Source organism: Bos indicus, chromosome 8 (genome assembly GCF_029378745.1).
Source record: "Bos indicus isolate NIAB-ARS_2022 breed Sahiwal x Tharparkar chromosome 8, NIAB-ARS_B.indTharparkar_mat_pri_1.0, whole genome shotgun sequence".
NCBI classification, from domain to species: Eukaryota; Metazoa; Chordata; class Mammalia; order Artiodactyla; family Bovidae; genus Bos; species Bos indicus.
The window spans coordinates 95,262,846-95,284,623 of NC_091767.1; the positions used below are offsets into that span (position 1 = coordinate 95,262,846).

General features: G+C 38.9%; 2 protein-coding genes across 5 annotated transcripts in view; both read left to right on the plus strand.

The window, feature by feature from the left end:
* FSD1L (fibronectin type III and SPRY domain containing 1 like) overlaps positions 1–7,179 on the plus strand; it is a 70,536-nt gene extending 63,357 nt beyond the window's left edge. For all 4 annotated transcript variants that reach the window (XM_070795228.1, XM_070795230.1, XM_070795229.1 and 1 more), the window contains one exon: positions 871–7,179. In XM_070795228.1, the coding sequence (XP_070651329.1) occupies positions 871–993 (123 nt within the window). In that variant the 3' untranslated portion in view covers positions 994–7,179. The remainder of the gene's footprint in view (positions 1–870) is intronic.
* A 7,667-nt stretch (positions 7,180–14,846) lies between these two features.
* The window catches only part of FKTN (fukutin), a 56,507-nt gene continuing 49,575 nt past the window's right edge, over positions 14,847–21,778 (plus strand). The window contains exon 1 of the mRNA XM_070795231.1: positions 14,847–14,999. The gene's annotated coding sequence lies outside the window, so the exon portion shown is untranslated. The remainder of the gene's footprint in view (positions 15,000–21,778) is intronic.

The window sequence follows — 21,778 nt, forward strand, 5'->3', positions numbered from 1 at the left end:
TAATTATATAGCCATGCATTTCACAGTCTGCAAATTCTTTGTAACTATACTATGGTTACTGAGTAAATATTGAATACTTAGGATATAGTTGAAGGTGGGAATACATAAAAAATTTCTAGAATCTCCCTTGCTTTAAGCTTGTCTGCTATATACATGGCAGTTGATGATAGTTTAAATGATTCATATTTTCACATTTTAATTCTCTTGACTCTATTCCATATCAGTTATCATTTACTTTACTGAATGATAGCTGCTTTGTTCAACACAAGTGAAGCAGTTTTATCTTTCATAAACTCATTCCCATTTATGATAATAGAATATGGCAAGTGTATTTGGATATTGCCATTTGTGTTTTTCTCAGATTATCATAGAGAATTATAAAAGGGTTCTTATTGTTAACAAGTTAGGGAAGAAGCCAATGGGATTACTCTGTTAACAGAGGGGTGTTAGATTCCTATAGTTTCAGGCCACAACCCATTATCAAAATCCAAGGCCGCAATTGGGATGAGAAAGATGAGTCTTTGTGTACTTCTCTTGGTTGTGAACTTTAGTATCAGTAATGATAGTATCTTTTTGGCTAAATTAATCCAATTTAGTCTCTAAATTTCTACAGCCCTTATTTCCCTCTCGTGTGTAGCTCTAGTGAGTTCTGCTGTCATAAGATTTTCTTTGGCCAATATGGTTCTAAAAGACCCTTGAGTTAGCTTTTCTACTCCCCCTCAGTTCACATACGAAGGTTTTCAGTTTGAAATTGGATGATGTTCACTTGTGTTCACTTATTTTTGCCTTTCAGATGGAAAAGTGTCAGGATCCTTTAAGTTTTCACTTGGTTTGGAGTCTGACTGCAGCTTTGTTTCTGTCCTTTCTTAGGTTTGGTGTGGTGGACTTTCTTTGAGTACTGGGATGCAGGTTCCAAGTGCTGTGAGGACTCTTCAGAAAAATGAAAATGGAATGACTGGCTCCACTAGCAGCTTAAACAATATTACTCAGTGATGCCTACTCAGAATTTGTTTATCTTCCCCCACTCCTTTTTGATTGGGTGGCCTTTTCCGTGCAGTTACTAATCGCAGCAGTTTACAAGTGGTGGAAGTCAGGTTTGCTACCTTCTGCTCTAAGGTCTGGAGTCTGTTCGCATCAGGCATCTAGTAGGAAGCATTCACAGGAGCCTGCTATGGGGCATCAGAGAAGCAAGCAACTGATGTTCTGAAGAGTAAATGAGAAAAAAAGGCAGTGTTAAGTAGTTACATAGAAACTCATTTTTGTGTTTCTTGGATTACTTTGACTATTCTAAAATGTTTAGTTACATATGGTAGCCCTAGGACCTGAGGGAAAAGCATTTAAATCGTCTTTCCCCTATACGTTCCCTTTTTTTAAATGTCATCACTACCTATTATTTAATTCTTACACTGAAGCTTTAAAACTGTACAGTCTTCCATGGTTTTCTAAAAACTGAAAAAAATTGGGCATGCTAGAAAGGTTTTCTTACAGTAGTTTATTTTTCCCCTTTTATAAATAAGTTGAGGTTTGCTAAATTGTTATCTTTTGTTTTTCAACTAGATTGTATATTATTTTCTTCTTTCCAAATATTGTGATATTTCTCTCATGGTTTATAACTCAAAATAGAGAGTGGACAGGAAGTGTTTCTAGATACAATAGTTTTAAATTGCCCAAATTTCAGTTTTTTACCTGCTGCAAAGAGATATTCTTTATACGTTACCTTGTTTAATTAGACCTCTTTCCATTATTTTGAATGATGGGTAAGACTTTTTTAAAGCTTTATATTTTCTGGTTTTTTTGTCTAGTTTAATAGAAACTTTAATAGTTTTGGTAAAATTCCCACTTGAATTTGGTGTAATAACTGGTAGTAATTATGCTTATTTTTTAACATTTTTAGTAAGGTGAAAGATCATTAAAGCTATATAGAAAGTAGAAAAAGCTGCCTATTCAAGTTTTATCTATAAAGAAAAGGTTATAAAGGGAGGTGCCTAAAACTGTTCTTTACTGAAGTCATCTATATCTGCTTTTTAGTAAGATGGAATGGTTAAAAACAAGAGTTTTGAAAAAACTATGTATCTCTGACTTATTTGGCACACGAATTTTTCAGACATACCTATTCAGAGGTTATTTTTCTCTGTCTTTTTGCTACTTCATTTGCTTTCTAAAGGATCATAATTCTCCAAAAAAAATCAACATAGAGTGATCTTTACCATACATAGGGAAGATGTGTTAAACCATGAGTAACACCCATGATTATTGAGTAAAGCGTTTATATTTTTAAAGTTGATTAAAATTTGTAACAAGTTCTTTGAGCCAAATTGAAAGTTGTCATTACAGTATTTAGGAATTCCTTGAGCATTTTCAAGAGGTCTGGGTTTGTATATTCCTTAATTTTCGAAGCTGTTACTTTCTCCTGTTGACTTTCTTCCATTCATATTTTAAGTATATTGTCTTACGATACCTTTCTCCCTAGAAGTGACCATTGCTGTGTACATTTGAGTTACTGTCTATAGAAAGACTTGTGGGATAGGAACAGCTCAGTTTCTCTTAAAGTTTATTGCTTACTGATGAGATGTTTTGTTCTTTGTAAAACAAATCTAATGAGGAATTTTATTCAAACTGGGTATTCATTTTTCCAGAGGAGAGTCATATCTATACCGTTGTCTGATAACGTATTTTAAAAACCAGAAGGCAGTTTAGAGTATGATATTGTCAGTAGATATTGTTTTGATTCTCCAAATAAATATAATTTTGATTTTTGTTTTTCCTAGAGATTTTGAAAGAAATTTTTGGATGTCCTGTTCTCTGCAGCAGGGTTATTGCAGGACCTAAGGAAACAGGAAGTTATAATTCTCTTTCATAGAGTTAAACCTGAAAGCAGTAAGTTAGTGGTGGAGCTGCTTTATGGGAACAGTCATGTATATTTTAACAAAAATGACACTGAAAAAGCCAGAAGTTCTTATATAAAAACTTTTACTATTATGTCTGTATAATTATATCCTGTTTTTAATTTTAAGTGCCTTCTTCCTCTTAAGCATGCTCTCACTCCATGCCCCATGCATTGTCAACTGATATTTAAACCAGAGACCATTACGTAATACTGGTGAGGAGTTCTATTGCAGGGGCATGAGGAAAGGAAAATACTAGTCAGGGGCTGGAGGAGTGCATATGATTCTTGTGTGTGCTCATCCCATCATTTGAAACCCTTCATATAAAATATTCTAGTATCATTTGGAAAAATTCATTTGAAGTAATACTTTTATACTTCAAAATAAGAATCTGGGGTTTCCCTCTTACTATGCTTCTTCTTAAAGGTCCCCCCGCCCCCTTCCCAGAAATACAAAAGAAAAATGTGTGGGCTTTTAGCTTAATTCATTTAAGTTTATTTGTGTTAAGTTAAACTGAGGAAGTTTGTCATTCTCATTTTCAAACTGGAAAATAATCAACTGTAGTGCCTATTTACATAGTCTTAAATTAAGGTAACTGTTAACTTGACACAATATATAACATTCTCATTAACATTGGAATTAAAAAATATTGAGATTTTTTCCTCAATTGAAGACATGAAAAGTTGGTATACTCTTTAAAATATTTTTTTTTTACTCTTTGTTTTGACAGGTCAAACATGATTGCTTTCTACAAAAGAAATGCATGAGAGGTTGATGGTAGTGGATATACCACAAGTGTAAAAAATTATGTTTTATAAAAATATACACTTAGTATTGCCTTTCTCTTTTAGCAGTTGAATCTCAAACCAGTTGTAGTAAACTGGATAAAAAATGAAGGAGTTGCCTTAAGCACTTTAGAAAAAAGAATTTTTTTACATTTCATTTTGACTCTTTGGACTGACTGTCACATACATCTTTAACTTTTCGTAAATATGTACATACCAAATATTTACTAAGTGCACATAGAAATTTAATATACAGTAATTCTTTGAATGTTCCAGGTGTAGGTAGACAATTTGAAAGTATTAAAGGTGTGCCTGTCTGTACAGGGGTTTAACTGGTGGAATCTGTACTATTTTGACAAACCATGAACTGCTGCTGTACATCTGGACTTCACCTAATTTGTTCTGCAATCATTTTCCCCCATATTGTTATCTGAAGAGACATACTGGCTTGGTTTTATTTGCTCACTTACGAAATTAAAGTATGTGCAGTATTATGTATAATTTGAATTTTTGTGCTGATCTTCAGTGATATAAAGAAGAAAATGATTTAGTTAGGCTAAGATACTCTTATTTCATGATTTACCCAAAATGATTAATTTTCCTACATATACTTTAAATCACATAAAATTATTGAGTTACTTAGTGTCTTTTGGAAACATATGGGGAAAATTAGAAAAGGATATATATGAAAATCTGCACCCCACTCCAGGACTCTTGCCTGGAAAATCCCATGGATGGAGGAGCCTGGAAGGCTGCAGTCCATGGGGTCGCTAAGGGACAGACACGACTGAGCAACTTCACTTTCACTTTTCACTTTCATGCATTGGAGAAGGAAATGGCAACCCACTCCAGTGTTATTGCCTGGAGAATCCCAGGGACGGGGGAGCCTGATGGGCTGCCGTCTATAGGGTCGCACAGAGTCAGACACGACTGAAGTAACTTAGCAGATATATGAAAAATGATTATTTCAAAGTATTCATTTTAGAAGGGACAGTGTAGACTTCCATAAAATATGTGAATCTAAGCTAAACAGACTAAGGACTGTATTTAAAAATCATCATGATAATTCTTTTGGCGAAAACTCCATATTTGTAAGATCATTATTCATTTAATGGTTAATTCGTGTAACAAATATTTAAGTCTGGGATGGCAGTCATACTTGGTATTCAGATTTCCTAACTTTGTCAAGTTTGATTTTCTGTGCGTACAGTACTTTTGCTGCTTTTGAAAGGTATGACAAAGTTTGCATCTTAAAAACAATGTTTTTGCTAATCAAGTCAGAAATTTTAAAAAGTAAATGTTAAGAGTTTATAAAAAATTATAATTAACTGCATGTAAAATGGTTCACCTATATGTAGTCATGTAAGATGTTTCTGAAAAAGTTTCTTCCCTTGATTTTATTTTTACACTGAATATATTATTTTAGGGAAGTAAATGGTCAGCATAAATTTACTCGGCATCCAAATAACCATAAAGTTATTTGTTATTTTAAATTTATATTTCTTAATACCAGTGCTGGAGCATTTATAAGTGATCATGAATTTTCCTTAATCATTGCAGAAAGATTACCTCCTAGTCAGTATAGTTTTAGTTTTGTGTGTATCTTACAGTATTCATATTATGCAAATACTTGTGATCCTAATGTCACATATGATAGCTTTGTTACCTGGAATATTTGATTAATGTAAATAAGCTTTTTGAGTAATTTGGAGGTTAACTGGATCACACATGGTATATGTTTTTGTTGAAAATATATTGTTGGGTATGCCATATAAAGGTTAGTATTGACTTATAAAATAAATATCAGAGATCACCATAGTACTTTTCTCCTACTCACATTCAAGTTAAAACAGTATTTGTTATTTCCGAGTCAGTATAAGGTACTGACTTTTGATTTGTAATCATTTGAGCTGTGTTAGTTTAAATTGGTATATTTTCTTAATGGTACCCAATCAATATAAGTTGGTTCCTGGGGATGAACATGCAGAGGATTTCACAGTATGTAGCACAGCCCGTAGGTGAATGTGTTTGCTTTGCCTTGGAGCTACTTAAGTTTATTGTAAGTGATTGGTAAAAGATATTTTTGTTAGTGTTAGAACTTTTTGGAGAGCTTAAGGGTTATGAGAATGCTTTTTTTTTTTTTTAACATTTCCAAAATCTCTAAGATACCAAAGCATTGCATCTAATTTACCTTTTAGGGGAGACTCTTTAAAATCAAATTTATAACTAATTCATACAATAAGATACATAATAGCTAAAGTTTTGAAATGATTTGTATTAAAAACCACTAGTCTTTAAATTTTATAGATATAACAAAAATATTTTGGCTTAATCTCTTTTAAAGTATTTAAAATTAATCACCTTAGCTCTACCATATACTGTATCTGTGATCTCTACATCATCACTTATCATCTTTGGGTTTCCACTGCCTTACATAAAGGCAATGTAACTTGCCTTTACAACAGTGTAACTTGTTCAGCCTACCTCACAGGGCTGTTGTGAGGAATAAAATCAAATGGAGTATATGAAATAGATTCAACCACAGTAAAATGCTATGTAAATGTGAAGTATTACTTTTAGTTAATAATGGACTTAAGTGTTTGGATACCTCTAGATGCCATTTACTTTGATAAAGCATGTGCTTAAAGTGGTATCACCAGGACATGAAACCTGAATTTTTTTTAAAAGCCTGATTAAAATATCCTTTAACATTTTTAGTTTATGCATGACTTGTGGCCTTTTTGTATTTTATCATCAAGGTGTACTCTATATCAAGACTTCTAGAACTGTAAAATTTCTCCCATAGCATTAACGTGTGTCAGAGTAGAATAGTAGCGTAAATAAATGATTTAAGCTGTGTTTCCATCCAGGCATTTGCACTTTCATGACTGCCCAATGCCACATGGAAAGACTGAATTTGGCCTAAATAATTCTTTGCAAAATACCAGCTTTGGAATGGTTCAACAGTTTGTTCTCATTGGATAGATGATATAAGGTGTACGTGACCATTTAAAACATTTGATAACTTTTGTTGCGTTACTGTTTTTAAAAACACAATGACACATTTCAAAACTCTGTTAACCTGGATATCATTTATTATCTCTCCTAACATAACTTGTTTTGCTTTAAACTGAATTAAGTGGCTTACAAATTATCTTGATCCACAGATTATTTGGTTTTTCTATCATCTGGACATGATTTTGCTATGCAGTTCTGATAATAAAAACTCTAATTCCTCAGGTTTAACATTTAAGTTAAAGATGAACATTAATGAACTACTTACAATGTACGCAGTGCTGAAAACTAGTGTTTTATAATAAGCATTTTGCCTCATTTTTTTGGAAACAAGACAAAGCTTTTAAAATGGTTTCTGAAATTTCAAAATAGAGTATTCAAGATAGAGTACCTTGTATGTTGAAATAATTGTATGTTCTGTATAGAATAACCAAATTCTTAAAAAAGCACCTGGAATATCTCATCTAAAAATTAAACTTTTTTTTCTTGCTTTCTTTTGCTTCAGTTCTTGCATTTTATCCACTCTTATTAAGTATCTACAGTGTGCTGTTGAGCATGAGAGATAAAATAGCCATTAGGAATTCTGCTTCCAAAGGTTTTTTTTATTTTAGAGCAGTGCTATTCAACGCAGTTGTTTGCGATGACGGAACGTTCTGTAACCTGGGCTGTCCAACACAGTAAGCCACTAGCCACAGCCAGCTGTTGAGCACTTTCAATGTGTATAGCTAGTTCAACTAGGGAACTAAAATTTTCATTGTAACTTAAATGTAAAGAGCCACATCTTGCTAGTATTAATAGCTGCTGCTTGTACAGTGCAGCTATAGATGCTGTGAGTAACTATTATATAAACCAGGAACTTGGTTTCTGTCTTTGGAAGTTGTCACATCTTGGATTACATTTTGGTAGCTAAGACAGAATCAGAAGCTAAGATTTTTTAAATTTATATTCTAACTTGAAACCAGTTTGGGAGATAAAACCAGTCAACGACCAAACAAGGCTGGAGTTCTTGTAACTAAGATCATTTTTACCAAGAGAAGAATGAAGAGATGATAGTTTTGAGTCACAGAGGGAAGAGTGTGACAAAGACACTGAGAAACCAATACCTTCATACAGAAGGTGGAGTGTGAATGGGTGCAGCATTTCTGGTGAACAGGTAATACCAAGGTATTCAGTTCAGTTCAGTTGCTCAGTCGTGTCCGACTCTTTGTGACCCCATGAATTGCAGCACACCAGGCTTCCCTGTCCATCACCAACTCCCGGAGTTCATCCAGATTCATGTGCATCGAGTCGGTGATGCCATCCAGCCATCTCATCCTCTGTCGTCCCCTTCTCCTGCCCCCAATCCATCCCAGCATCAGGGTCTTTTTCAATGAGTCAGCTCTTCCATGAGGTGGCCACAGTATTGGAGTTTCAGCTTCAGCATCAGTCCTTCCAATGAACAACCAGGACTGGTCTCCTTTAGGATGGACTGGTTGGATCTCCTTGCAGTCCAAGGGACCCACAAGAGTCTTTTCCAACACCACAGTTCAAAAGCATCAATTCTTTGGCGCTCAGCTTTCTTCACAGTCCAACTCTCACATCCCTACATGACCACTGGAAAAACCATAGCCTTGATTAGACGGACCTTTTTTGGCAAAGTAGTATCACTTTTGAATATGCTGTCTAGGTTGGTCATAACTTTCCTTCCAAGGGGTAAGCGTCTTTTAATTTCATGGCTGCAGTCACCATCCGCAGTGATTTTGGAACCCAAAGAAATAAAGTCTGACACTGTTTCCCATCTATTTGCCATGAAGTGATAGGACCAGATGCCATGATCTTAGTTTTCTGAATGCTGAGCTTTAAGCCAACTTTTCACTGTCCTCTTTCACTTTCATCAAGAGGCTTTTTAGTTCCTCTTTCTGCCATAAGGGTGGTGTCATCTGCATATCTGAGGTTATTGATATTTCTCCCGGCAATCTTGATAGCACTTGTGCTTCCTTCAGCCCAGCGTTTCTCATGATGTACTCTGCATGTAAGGTAAATAAGCAGGGTGATAATATACAACTTTGACGTATTCCTTCTCCTATTTGGAACCAGTCTGTTGTTCATGTCCAGTTCTAACTGTTGCTTCCTGACCTGCATACAGGTGTCTCAAGAGGCAGGTCAGGTGATCTGGTATTCCCATCTCTTTCAGGATTTTCCAGTTTATTGTGATCCACACAGTCAAAGGCTTTGGCATAGTCAATAAAGCAGAAATAGATGTTTTTCTGGAACTCTCTTGCTTTTTTGGTGATCCAGCGGATGTTGGCAATTTGATCTCTGGTTCCTCTGCCTTTTGTAAAACCAGCTTGAACATCTGGAAGTTCACGCTTCACGTATTGCTGAAGCATAGGAACCTGGAATGTTAGGTCCATAAATCAAGGCAAATTGGAAGTGGTCAAACCGGAGATGGCAAGAGTGAACGTCGACATTCTAGCAATCAGCGAACTAAAATGGACTGGAATGGGTGAATTTAACTCAGATGACCATTCTATCTACTACTGCAGGCAGGAATCCCTTAGAAGAAATGGAGTAGCCATCATGGTCAACAAAAGAGACCCCAAATGCAGTACTTGGATGCAATCTCAACAGAATGATCTCTGTTTATTTCCAAGGCAAACCAGTCAATATCGCAGTGATCCAAGCCTATGCCCCAACCAATAACGCTGAAGAAGCTGAAGTTGAACGGTTCTATGAAGACCTACAAGACCTTTAGAACTAACACCCCCCCCCACCCAAAAAAAAAAAAAAAAAAAGATCAAGGTATTAAATACATATATAAGGAGTCTTCCTGCAATGGTAAGGAAACTGCCTTCAATGCAAGAGACCTGGGTTTGATCTCGGGGTTGGGAAGATCCCTTGGAGAAGGAAATGGCAACCCACTGCAGGATTCTTGCCTGCAAAATCCCATGGATAGAAGAGCCTGGCAGGCTACAGTCTATGGGGTTGCAAAGAGTCAGACAAGACTGAGCTACTTCGCTTTCACTTGAAACATTTATTTCTAGATATTTCTGTTACATATACGGTCACAAATAATACTGCTAGTGGTAAAGAACCTGCCTGCCATGCAGGAGACTTAAGAGATGTGGGTTCAATCCCTGGGTCAGGAAGATCCCCTGGAGGAAGGCATGGCAACCCACTCCAGAATCCCAAGAATCCATAGGATTCTTGCTTGGAGAATCCTATGAACAGAGGAGCCTGGAAGGCTAAGGTTCATGCGGTGACAAAGAGTTGGACATGACTGAAGTCAGCATGCATGCACACACACACATTGCAGCATTATGATAGCAAAACACAACCTAATTGTTAACAGTGCACTACCATGGTTCTGAAGGCTTCCCTTTTCTATGTTGCTGCACAAGTTGTATACTGTGCAGCAATATATAGATATATTCTGCATGCCCCCCTCCCAAAATGTTATATAAACCATTTTTGGAATTGGCTTCCTTAATTAGAGAACCATTTCGTTGATACACCAGTCCTAATGTGCCTGACTGGATCGCTGGGACAAGAACTCAGGAAATTGTGTACATTCCACTTTTTTATCCAACTGTCCTTATTACACCTCATTTTACTTTTACACTGCATGGTACCAGTAGTATGTTTACGCCCATTTTCCACAAGGTCGTGGGATTAGATAGTACCTCCAGGTAACCCTACACAGCTGATACTGTTGTAAATGGGAGGGTTTTCATGATAACCATGAAATAGAGCAAGCGCAACAGTATATATAGCATGATACCATATTGGCATGTACACTGAGACTTGGGCAAGAAAGGGGTTCCTGCCCTGATCCTCAATCTCAGGCTGTACCTTACCACAGAATGAACAAGTGAAGCTGGTGAGGAATTGTGTCTACTCCTAGTCTATGTTCCATTACCCACTATAAACTCGACAGCCAGGATCCCATAATTCCCTGTCCCACCAGCCCAAAGCTGGCTTCCATAACACATGCAGGCCTCTTCCCCAATCCATCCTGAAGACATTCTGCACTACAGACATATACCGCTAGAAACATTTATTTCTAGGTATTTCTGTTACATACACGGTCACAGATAATACTGCTAGTGGTAAAGAACCTGCCTGCCATGCAGGAGACTTAAGAGATGTGCAGACTTAAGACTCCCTTCAAGGGGAGGCAGTTCAGGAGTTTGGATGTGCAGAATGGGGTGTATACTTTCACGCTACCAGGACCCTTGGGCAAGCTGCAGCTAGAGGCTTAAGAGAAACAGTCCCAGGGGACTTCAGGGAGAACAGGCTGACCTGGTTCTCCTGTTGCCGCTTTCCAGCACATGTCTGAGAATTCAATCTTGAACCTAGATTTCTGTTCCTTGAGAAGAAATGTTTATCAAGATAGAAGTCTATATGTTATGTGTATATGATCGACTCTGAGGTATTTAGACACTTAAATCGAGGTTGGCCTCCATTTCTACCCTTTTGCCCCAGACCCCACCGTCTTAATAGTGGGCCAGGATGTGTATGTGCTACTGCGTCTGGATGATTTTTAAAAGATGTTTATCTGCTAATAATAGGGACTGTTTTTACCAATCCTTGTACCCCTCCCCTACTGGACTGGCTAACCAGGTTAAAGTACACTGACTGTGATTCACAGTGAGTTGAAGGCTCACAGCTGGGCTCCCCTCTGGTATACTAGAGAAGTGCTGCTCCTGCCAGTTGAATGGTCTGTATACCTCTAGTTAGCTGTTTGTTCCCCAACTTACTTGTGCCAATGGCATTGTTTTAATTGTGTAATTTAAATATTACATAAACCAATGGAATTCAAGTATGAAAAGTTACTTATGAGGAAGGTGGGGGGAACTTCAGTGATGAAGATTAAGTTGCTGACGAGTTAGCTGTATCCAAGAAAATTGTAAATTATAGAGGATTACAAAAAAGAAAAATACAAATCTAGGACTCTGAATTGAGATTCCTTCACTTCTATCTTTAAGTTCCTGGTCCACTTTAAAGAAACATACCAGAAACTATAGATGATCCATTAAATTGTCTCTGGTTTATGTAAGAAAAGCTAATCAGTTGGTCCACATTTATAAAGACCGTAGTTTAAATCAAAAGAGTGGCCAGTGTTGGGAATTCCCTGCAAGTCCAGTGGTTAGGACTTCGTGCTTCCACTGCAGTGGACATAGTTTAGATCCCTGGTCAGAGAACCAGGTCTCCTGAATGCCTGAGGTGTGGCTACAAAAAAAAAATATTGACTAATGTAATCCTCTATTATAACTGTCTTTTTAAAGCTTTACATGGATCAAGACTTTTTATGCACTTTACATTTATGAACCTCATAACTTTCCCCTTTTGTTTATTACGACAGTTTTCAAACATGCATGCATGCATCTGACTCTACAGCCCAGTGGATTAACCCGCCAGGCTCCTCTGTCCATGGAATTTTCTAGGCAAGAATACTGGAATCGGTTGCCATTTCCTTCTTCAGGGGAACTTCAAGACCCAAAGATTGAATCCGCATCTCCTGCATTGGCAGGCAGATTATTTACCACTGAGCCACCTGGCAGAAGAGTAGAGAGGCTATTTATAATGAACACGTTTATGTTCATCATCTAGATTTATCAATTGTTAACATTTTGCCATGTTTGTCATTTTTAGAGTTCTAAAAAATTTCACCCATAAGTACTGCAGTATACATCAATGATGAGACAGCCACATTCTATTAACATTCTTAGCAAAATTAACTGCAATCCGTTAGTATCATCTAATGGCTCAGTCCGTATTAAATTTCAGTTGTCTTAAATGTGTTTTTATGGTTGCTTTTTTAAAGTCAGGGTCCAGACAAGGTCCAAACATTGCATTTGGGCATGTCTCTTAAGTCTGGTTTTGCATTAGTTCTCTCCACCACCTTTTAAATACCATTGATCACATTCTGAGCGATTCTCTATAGCCTCTGTTAAGTCGAGAGTTATGGTTAAATGTGGGTTCAATTTTTAGGCAAGAATCTTTCACAGGTAGTGCTGTGTACTTTCTGTTGCATCACATCTGAAAGTGCATGGTGTGATGTTGTCCCAGGGTTAATGATAAGATTGATCAGTGGGTTCAGGGGGTTCCAGCCTAATCCACCTATTAGGAAATTCCCCATCAACATTTCAACTTAATTTTAGTCTCTGCTGATGAGGGTTGTTGTTCTTATTTCACTAGGAGTAGCAATAATTGTTCTATCATTCATTCTTTATTAGTTGGAATTCTTATTAGCATTTTGATTACACTGAAATCCTGTTCTAATAAGAAAGGCAGGATAAATGCTCAATGATTTTATCAAGTTTCAGGGTAGTGAGTTCATGCCCTGGCAGTCTTCAGTCTTAACTAATGAGTTTCACTTGTAAGGAACCATGAAGTCAAGAATTTTTATGTATGTTCTGTATTTCAATTAATAGCAGTTGCTGGGAGGGATTGGGGGCAGGAGGAGAAGGGGATGACAGAGGATGAGATGGCTGGATGGCATCACTGACTCCATGGACGTGAGTCTGAGTGAACTCCGGGAGCTGGTGATGGACAGGGAGGCCTAGCGTGCTGCGATTCATGGGGTCGCAAAGAGTCGGACACGACTGAGCGACTGAACTGAACTGAAGTTATTTTAACAGGAAGCTGGCCCCCACCTGATGAAAACTGCTGACCTTAAGCACATAGACCACACACTGGTTGAAAACAGATTGGTGATGCTGGAAACTTCCAAGAACGACATACAAGCTGGTCACGCACCCTGGTCCCTCCCTCACACTGCCTTTACAATATTTTTCTCCTAACTAGCAACTTGGAGATAGCCTTAGGACAGCAGTCCACCGTCTTCCCAGGTTGCAGGGCTCCTGAATAAAGCAAATTTTCCTTTTCCACTAACACTGGTCTTGAGTACTGGCCTTTTGAGCAGCAAGCAATGGAACTGGGGTTCAGTACTGGTGTTGTCTGGTTACATACAAAATAAATCAGTATGTACACAAAACTTCTGCAAGGAAAAGTAAGAAACTGATAAGGAACATAACCCTGGGAGGTGAGAAAGAAAAACACTTTTATCTTTTCAAAAAACAGTTCAGATTCCATGTGCATTATTGAGCATTTCATAATAGTAGTATTCTAGAAGGCACAAAAATATATATATCATGCATCAAGTTGGAAACCAAGTTAACCGACTAAAAATAACTCGGGGTGTAAGAAAATGTATATACAGTATTAGGTATTAATACAAAAATTGTTATACATACCAGCAGTACTACTATTATAAAATGCTGATTTCAAAATGAAAAAAAAAAAAAGTTTAGCAAACTACTCAGATATATGAGGAGAGTATTTTCAGTTTTCATCCTGGGCTGATCATAGAAATTTTTGTAGAAAGAACTTAAAATTACAGTGGTGCTTTTAGTTTTCAAAATTATGTCAAAACTGATTCATCTGTGTTCCTTTACAGTAATTCTTTGGATTACAGTTAAAAGTTCGTCCAGTCCGGCACTGAATGTGTATTTGCAGAATTTAACAGAAGTGTAACAGTTTGCTGGAGCTCGGATGTTCCCCAGGCACCTTAATAGCAATATTAACTCAGTTGTTTTCCACGTGGATCAGTGGTAAAGAATCCGCCGGAAGACTCAGGAGAGACGGGTTTGACCCTTGGGTGGCAAAGATACCCTGGAGGAGGAAATGGCAACCTACTCTAATATTCTCGCGGGAAATCCCACGGACAGAGGCGCCTGGCGGGCTACAATCCATGGGGTCGCAAAACAGTCGTACCAGAATTAGCGACTACACAGCTTAGCGACTGAGCACGACGATCGTTTCCCACTCCATCCCCCGTCTCACCCGACGGTACCGAAACCAGAATCTGGAGTTATTCTGAATCCCTCTGCAGAGCATACACACTAAAAAATTATTCGTTGCTTATCTGAAATTCATATTTAACTGGCGTCCTATATTTTATCTGGCAAACCCACACACTTTGGGGAACACAGCTCAGGGGGTGCCTCTCCAATTCTTGGACCACTTCCTAAAATCTCAGATCGCCTCTGTGCGCTGCTGTAGTAGTTACCTAGGCAAAAGATATTATAAAAAGAAAAAAAAAGCCTGGCTACGTAGCTTACTCCCCCAAACCAGAAAACTTCCGGGTTCAGTAACCTTCGGCCAGTGAGGAAGCGCCGGGAGTCTAGACCTGCCCGTGGCCGGTCTCCAAAACGTGCTTTACGCCTCAGGCACCAACCAGACCAGTGCGCACGACTCCGCGCTTGAAGGCCCCTTTTGCAGCAGTTGCTGTGAGTGCCGTAAAGCGGAGTTGCCGCCGCTGTTGGCTGAGGTAAGGTGTGAGAGGCGCTGCTTGGTCTCCAGGGATGGGCGGGCATCTCAGGAGGGTGTCGCCAGTGGCTCGGCTGCCGTCACTGGGCATTCGCCCAGCTCTCTGGGCACCTGCCCTGGCCAGGCAGGCCACAGGTTGAGCGCCCTCCGGGCTGGGAATACTCTGCGAGGCAGTCCACGAGCACCTCAGGGAGGGTGTGCTCGGGCTCCTCCCCTCGCTGCCACGCTTCTAGTCGTGTTAGCCACTAAAATCCTCCTCCCGGGATAGGATCGGATTTGGACTCCATCGAGACCCTTGTAGGACCCAGTTGAGGTCGTGACGTTTGAGTAGGGTCGTGAGAGCCGTCTCCGGGTTTGGAAAAGGATCTAGGGGGAGGAGGAGAGCGTTGCACGTTATGGGGCCAATGTGTGTAAAAGTGTAGAAGCATGAAAGGAGCTCCCAAGTCTGGGCAGCTCTGCGTATTAGGGGAATGGCTGGAGGGATGGGTGCGGAGACGGGAAGCCAGGAACATGGCGGGAGCTAACGCCGGGGCTCAACTGGCAAGGGCCTTGATGCCCATGAGGGAGTGTGGGGTGCTTCCGCGGGCAATGGGGGAGCTACGATAGCTTTCTAGAGAGGGGTATTTGAATTAGTCATCCCTTTCTCTCTTGCTTTCCCTCTGGGTTCAGCTTTCAGTTCAGTTGGAGCAGTGTTTACTGACATGTACATTTTGTGTGCTTGATAATGGGATGGACACTGCTGGCCGTGTAAATAAAGTTTCATATGGCACTGACATATGCCTTTTGTTTGCATTATCAACGGGGGGTGTCGGGAAAGACTGACACGTAGAGAGCTGACGCAAGCTTTGGATAGGAATCTGGGGAATTGTGTTCAGATTTTGTCACCATCACCAGTTCTCAAGTAACGCAAGAGAAGTCACTTCTCTCTGGGCCTCAGATTTCTCAGATTAAAAAGAGAACCTCGATGATATCAGGTTCTTTTTACTTTTGAAGATAGTAGGTTTCCAAAGAATAAGCTTCAGCCAAAATCACTGCAGATGGTGATTGCAGCCATGAAATTAAAAGACGCTTACTCCTTGGAAGGAAAGTTATGACCAACCTAGATAGCATATTGAAAAGCAGAGACATTACTTTGCCAACAAAGGTCCGTCTAGTCAAGGCGATGGTTTTTCCAGTGGTCATGTATGGATGTGAGAGTTGGACTATAAAGAAAGCTGAACACTGAAGAATTGATGCTTTTGAACTGTGGTATTGGAGAAGACTCTTGAGAGTCCCTTGGACTGCAGGGAGATCCAACTAGTCCATCCTAAAGGAAATCAGTTCTCAATATTCATGGAAGGACTGATGTTGAATCTGAAACTCCAATACTTTGGCCACCTGATGCGAAAAGCTGACTCATTTGAAAAGACCCTGATACTGGTAAAGATTGAAGGCAGGAGGAGAAGGGGACGACAGAGGATGAGATGGTTGGATGGCATCACCAACACAATGGACATGAGTTTGGGTGAACTCCAGGAGTTGGTGATGGACAGGGAGGCCTGGCGTGCTGCGATTCATGGGGTCACAAAGAGTCGGAGCGACTGAACTGAACTGAACTGTGAACAAATACAAAAGTGAGTGATGGAGCAGTGCATTAGAAGTTGGGGAAAAAGAAGTCTGGGATTGGGCTGTACTTTGAGGATGGGTAGAGTTTGAGTCATCCAGAACCGTCTCTATCAAGCACCATAGATAAAGGTAGAGGCAGCAGGAATAAGCCTCTGGGAGGATAGAGGATTTGGGGAGGATGGCACTACATGTTGAAGGAACCTCAACTGAAAAGAAAGTGCAATGTGTTCTAAAAAGGAAGAAAAAAAGAGTGAGAGAAATGTCAACAATACACAGAACTTGATTTCTTGGGTCTAGGTGATTGATATTTTGAACCTGTGTTTCTAAAAAGTGAATTTAAGTGCTGTTGATAAAAATGAGAATTCTATCAAAATTCTAGGATGTGATAATGTATTGGGAGTACGGTGGTGCAGACTGTAGTTTTGTGTTGCTAATAACTAGCCTCTTGGGCTGTCATTTAATTCTAGATCCTATTCTCTTCTGTAAAATAATGTTGTTAGACTTAGTGGTCTCTCTTCTCTAAAACTTGTAAAATGTGAGTCTGTGACAATGGAGAACTGTTCTCCGGAATGGGGCAGAGAGATAGTTGATGGAGAATAAAAGGGTTAAATTTGAGGTGTAGGACATACAGTTAAATATTTAGATAGCTGGAGTTTAAGAAAGTTAAGTAGTAAGGTTTCCCTCTAGATTGAAAATGAGTTTGCTTTGAGGGAGAGACTGTAAAGAGTCACTATAGGATGTGTGTGTAGATAGGAGACTAGAGAAATGATTGAAAGAGATGTATAGATCTCTATAAGCAAGGACTCCTTTTCAAAAAGGATAACATTTTGGGGGTCAACATTTTACTAAAATAATTTAACAGTATTTACAGTAAATATTAAGCAACCATTTCTGGGAACTCTGGTAGAAAATAAATAATTCAGATAGATACAGTCTCCACGGTCATTCTGATGTCTATTCAGAAGTAATATCATTTACATACTTATTTATTCAACAAATACTTATGTTTCATGCCTGCAATGTATAATGAAGGCAGATGTTGTTCCTGTTGTCCCTGCATGTAAAGGCCATCATGTTCTAAATCAGTGCTTTTCAAATTTGAATGCACATATGAACCACCCGAGGATCTTAAAGTGTGGATTAAATATAGATTCTGAATCACTGGGTCTGCAGTAGGGCCTAAGAATTTTTGACACGCTCCAACATGATGTTGATTTGTTGGTCTGAGGACCATACTTTTAAGTAGCAAAGATTTATTAATAATTTTGTTGTCTTTATGAAAATAATATGTGTTCATTATAAAAATATCAGGACAGTGTAGAAAAGCATAAAGAACAATGTAAAAATCACACTAATGTCCATACTTAGAAATGAGCATTATTGATATATTGGTGAACATACATCCAGATTTTATGTATGTATATGTATTCACACATATATTGTACTAAGTACTTGATGCATGCTGAGTCATGTGTTTGATCCTGTTAGCTTTATAGTTTTACTGAGATCAGTACCCAAACATCCTCAACCAAGCAGCTAAGTACTTGCATTTTGGGGGGAAAGACTTTACCCAGTTACAAATACCTTGGTTTAATGCTATTCTGTTACTCCAAAAATTGGGAGATATTAAAATAATGAAAGCTTGTGGTGTTGTAGGGGCTGTAGTATTTGTTAACTGAGCCATAGAATGAGAGAGCTTTTTTAAGTTTTTTTGAAAACTTAGTCATTTTTTTCTTCCCATTACAAAACCAATTGATATTCACATAGGATAAATAAAAAGGAAAAAGAAAAACACCTACAGTCCTCCCATCCCAAAGACAACCACTGTTCTTACTCTGGTGTGTATGCTACTAAGATAGCTCTTAAATGACCCATGAAAATGATGTATGTAAACTATGTTTGGGTCAAAAGAAATCCTTGGTTCCTCAACTTTCTGCTGCCTTTGCAATAACCATAATCTTTCGTTTATACTATAGAGTCTTATAACAGGGAACAGCTCACAGGTTGCCTGGTGTCTGTAGGATGTACATAGGACCCAGTAATATTTGTGAACTTAATGGAAAAAAAGAATGAGGGAACAAACCAAACTGATCTGTGTGACATAAACTCTGGCTGTCACTCTTCACCTGCTGGTACTTGCATTCACCACTTATCTCAAATACTTTTGTACTGTTCTGGGGACACAGCTTTTCTGGGGTAATGGAAATCCATCATAAATCTTTTACAATCTATGTGTTTGAATTCTACTGTGGAAGAATATAGAATATGAAATACTGAGGAATATGGAAACATGACAGCCTCCTGTCTCAAGGAACTGTAACTGATTAAGACTGACTGCAGAAATAGTACAACTACAAGTGCTGTGTGGATGTAAATGAGGGGACCTTTAGTTATCGGACAGCAAAGGGAATTACTAGTAGACTAAAGGTCTCTAGTTTTTTGTCTACTAATTTTATTGCTAGCATTTATCATGTTAGAATTTGTCATGTTCTAGGTACTCTTCTGGAGAAGGCAATGGCACCCCACTCCAGTACTCTTGCCTGGAAAATCCCGTGGATGGAGGAGCCTGGAAGGCTGCAGTCCATGGGGTTGCTGAGGGACGGACACGACTGAGCGACTTCACTTTCACTTTTCACTTTCATGCATTGGAGAAGGAAATGGCAACCCACTCCAGTACTCCTGCCTGGAGAATCCCAGGGATGGCGGAGCCTGGTGGGCTGCCGTCTATGGGTTGCACAGGGTTGGACACGACTGAAGTGACTTAGCAGTAGCAGCAGCAGGTACTCTTCAGTGCTTTACATATCTTAATCTGACAGAACAGCCCTGTGAATTAAGTAAATTTATAGATCCATACTTTTTAAGATGGAGTCACAGAGAGATTAAATAACCTGCCTGCTGCTGCTGCTAAGTTGCTTCAGTCCATGGAGTCGCTAAGAGTCGGACACGACTGAGCGACTTCACTTTCACTTTTCACTTTCACGCATTGGAGAAGGAAATGGCAACCCACTCCAGTGTTCTTGCCTAGAGAATCCCAGGGACGGGGGAGCCTGGTGTGCTGCCGTCTATGGGGTCGCACAGAGTCAGACATGACTGAAGCAACTTAGCAGCAGCAGCAGCAGCAGTCTGTCTTCAGAGCCTATGGTCTTAACTACTCAAAAGACAGTAAGAGAGGCAGGGTGTGGGGGAGAAACTGTTACGCACAGAAGGAATAGCATAGACAAATGCACCAAGGTAAGAAGGCACTGTATCAGTGGGTTCATTTAGGGGATTAGTACTCAATTAGCCGTGGAAGTCCTTAAAGCAGGGGAAAGTGACACAAAGTGTCACTGTAGAAATGACTGCACTTTGGTCCCTGAGATAAGTGTATCAAGGAAAACCTAGTAGTAGAGTACAGATCTTCCTCAATTTGATAAACTCATCATAAATTGAAAATGCATTTAATGTACCTAGCCTGCTGAACATCATAGCCTAGCCTAGCTTACTTTAAATGTCTTGGGGACACATATGTTAGCCTACACAGATGGGCATAATCATCTAATATGAAGCCTATTTTATAATAAAGTATTAAATATTTCAGATAATTTATTGAATACTACAAATGAAAAGCAGAATGGTCTGAAGTGTCAGTTGTTTACCTTGTGATCACATGGTTAATTGGGAATTGTGCCTCACACTGCCACTGTCCAGCATCATGAGAGATTATGTGGGACCTATTGCTAGCTGCGGGAAAAAAAATCAAAATTCAAACACCATTTCTACTGAATGCTTGTCACTTTTGCCCCACTGTAAAGTCAAAAACTATAAGTCAAACTGTAAGTCAGGGACTATCTGTATTCATGTAGGAGGCTTTCTATTTAGGCAGAGTTAATAAGGCCTTGACAGTTGGCTAACTATACTGGAAATGGGAAAGAAATGACAGCTTTTAGAGGCACTGAGAAGAATGTATAGTTTGTTGACTCATTAGATAAGGAGTTAGAACTGTAAAAACTGTTTTGAACATAAATAATTGAGAAAATAGGGATACCATTAACAGAATAGAGGGGCAAGTCATGAAAAAAATCTGGCTTGAAGGTGGACAGTGGTGTTTAAGAGGACATCACCAGCAGTCTGGTAAAATATTTGTAAGCAATAATCAGTCAGTAGACACGGGAAGTAAATCTAATTAAATGATTAGGAACAAGCAAATGTAAAGAGAACGTCTGTCCAGATTTCATATCAAACACAGAACAGTACACTTTGTAGGCAGTGCCACTTCCTTCACCCTTTTACTTTGCCCCCATAAATCAGTCCCCTCCTGTCTTCATTTTCTTTCTTATCTAGGTCTTTCATTTCAGACATTCTCTAAAAGCTCACTACTCCATAGTCATTCAGAAGGAGTTGCTGTGTATTTTGGATTTTTCTGGAGCATCAAATGGAGAAACTAATTTTTTAATCTTCCAGTGTCAGCATTTTGAGAGAGGTTATATTGCAAAGGGTTAAGAAGTGAATGAGTGGTAAGCAGATGAAGAGACTTCTTAAACCCTTACAGTCTAACCTTTGCTTCCGGGTTACTGACCGTCTTGCAAAGTTAGCAATGAAAGAAAAAGAACAGTATATTAGGACCAGCGGTATTTAAGTAAGATGGATAGCATCTGTTGATACTGGTGTGTTTTTGGCTTAGAACAGCTGAAAATGTTGACTTTTTTCCCCATCTTCTCTCTAAATACATCTTAGAAGCATTTTCTCTTTATGTCTTCCAGTTTGCTACCTTATTTCAAAACAATGGCTTTGACTGTTTACACTACCCTCTTTCTTTAATTTAGCCTCCTGTTTTATTTTGCAGTGCCGGATGTATTTGAATCTCAATTCTGTCACCACTGTGCCTTCCTTGCATTTCTTAGTGTTTCTGAGTAAATTGGGTCTAGCAGCACTGAGGGCACCAGGCTAACATACGTCATCTACGAACCTAACTTCACTGCTAGGGCTGGTCATTTCTTGTTCAAGGGCCTCTGATATCAAGAGAGGTGATCCAGAAGGCACAAGTGGGGAGAAGTGGAATAAGAAAGTCAGACAGTTTGACATTCTTTCAAACAGATCCCTATCAAAATAATCCTCAAAAGAGTAGTGGGGGACGGGTGTCAGGTTAAGGCAGATTCCAAAATTTTTCATGCTATTACCATCAAAGAACAAGTGATA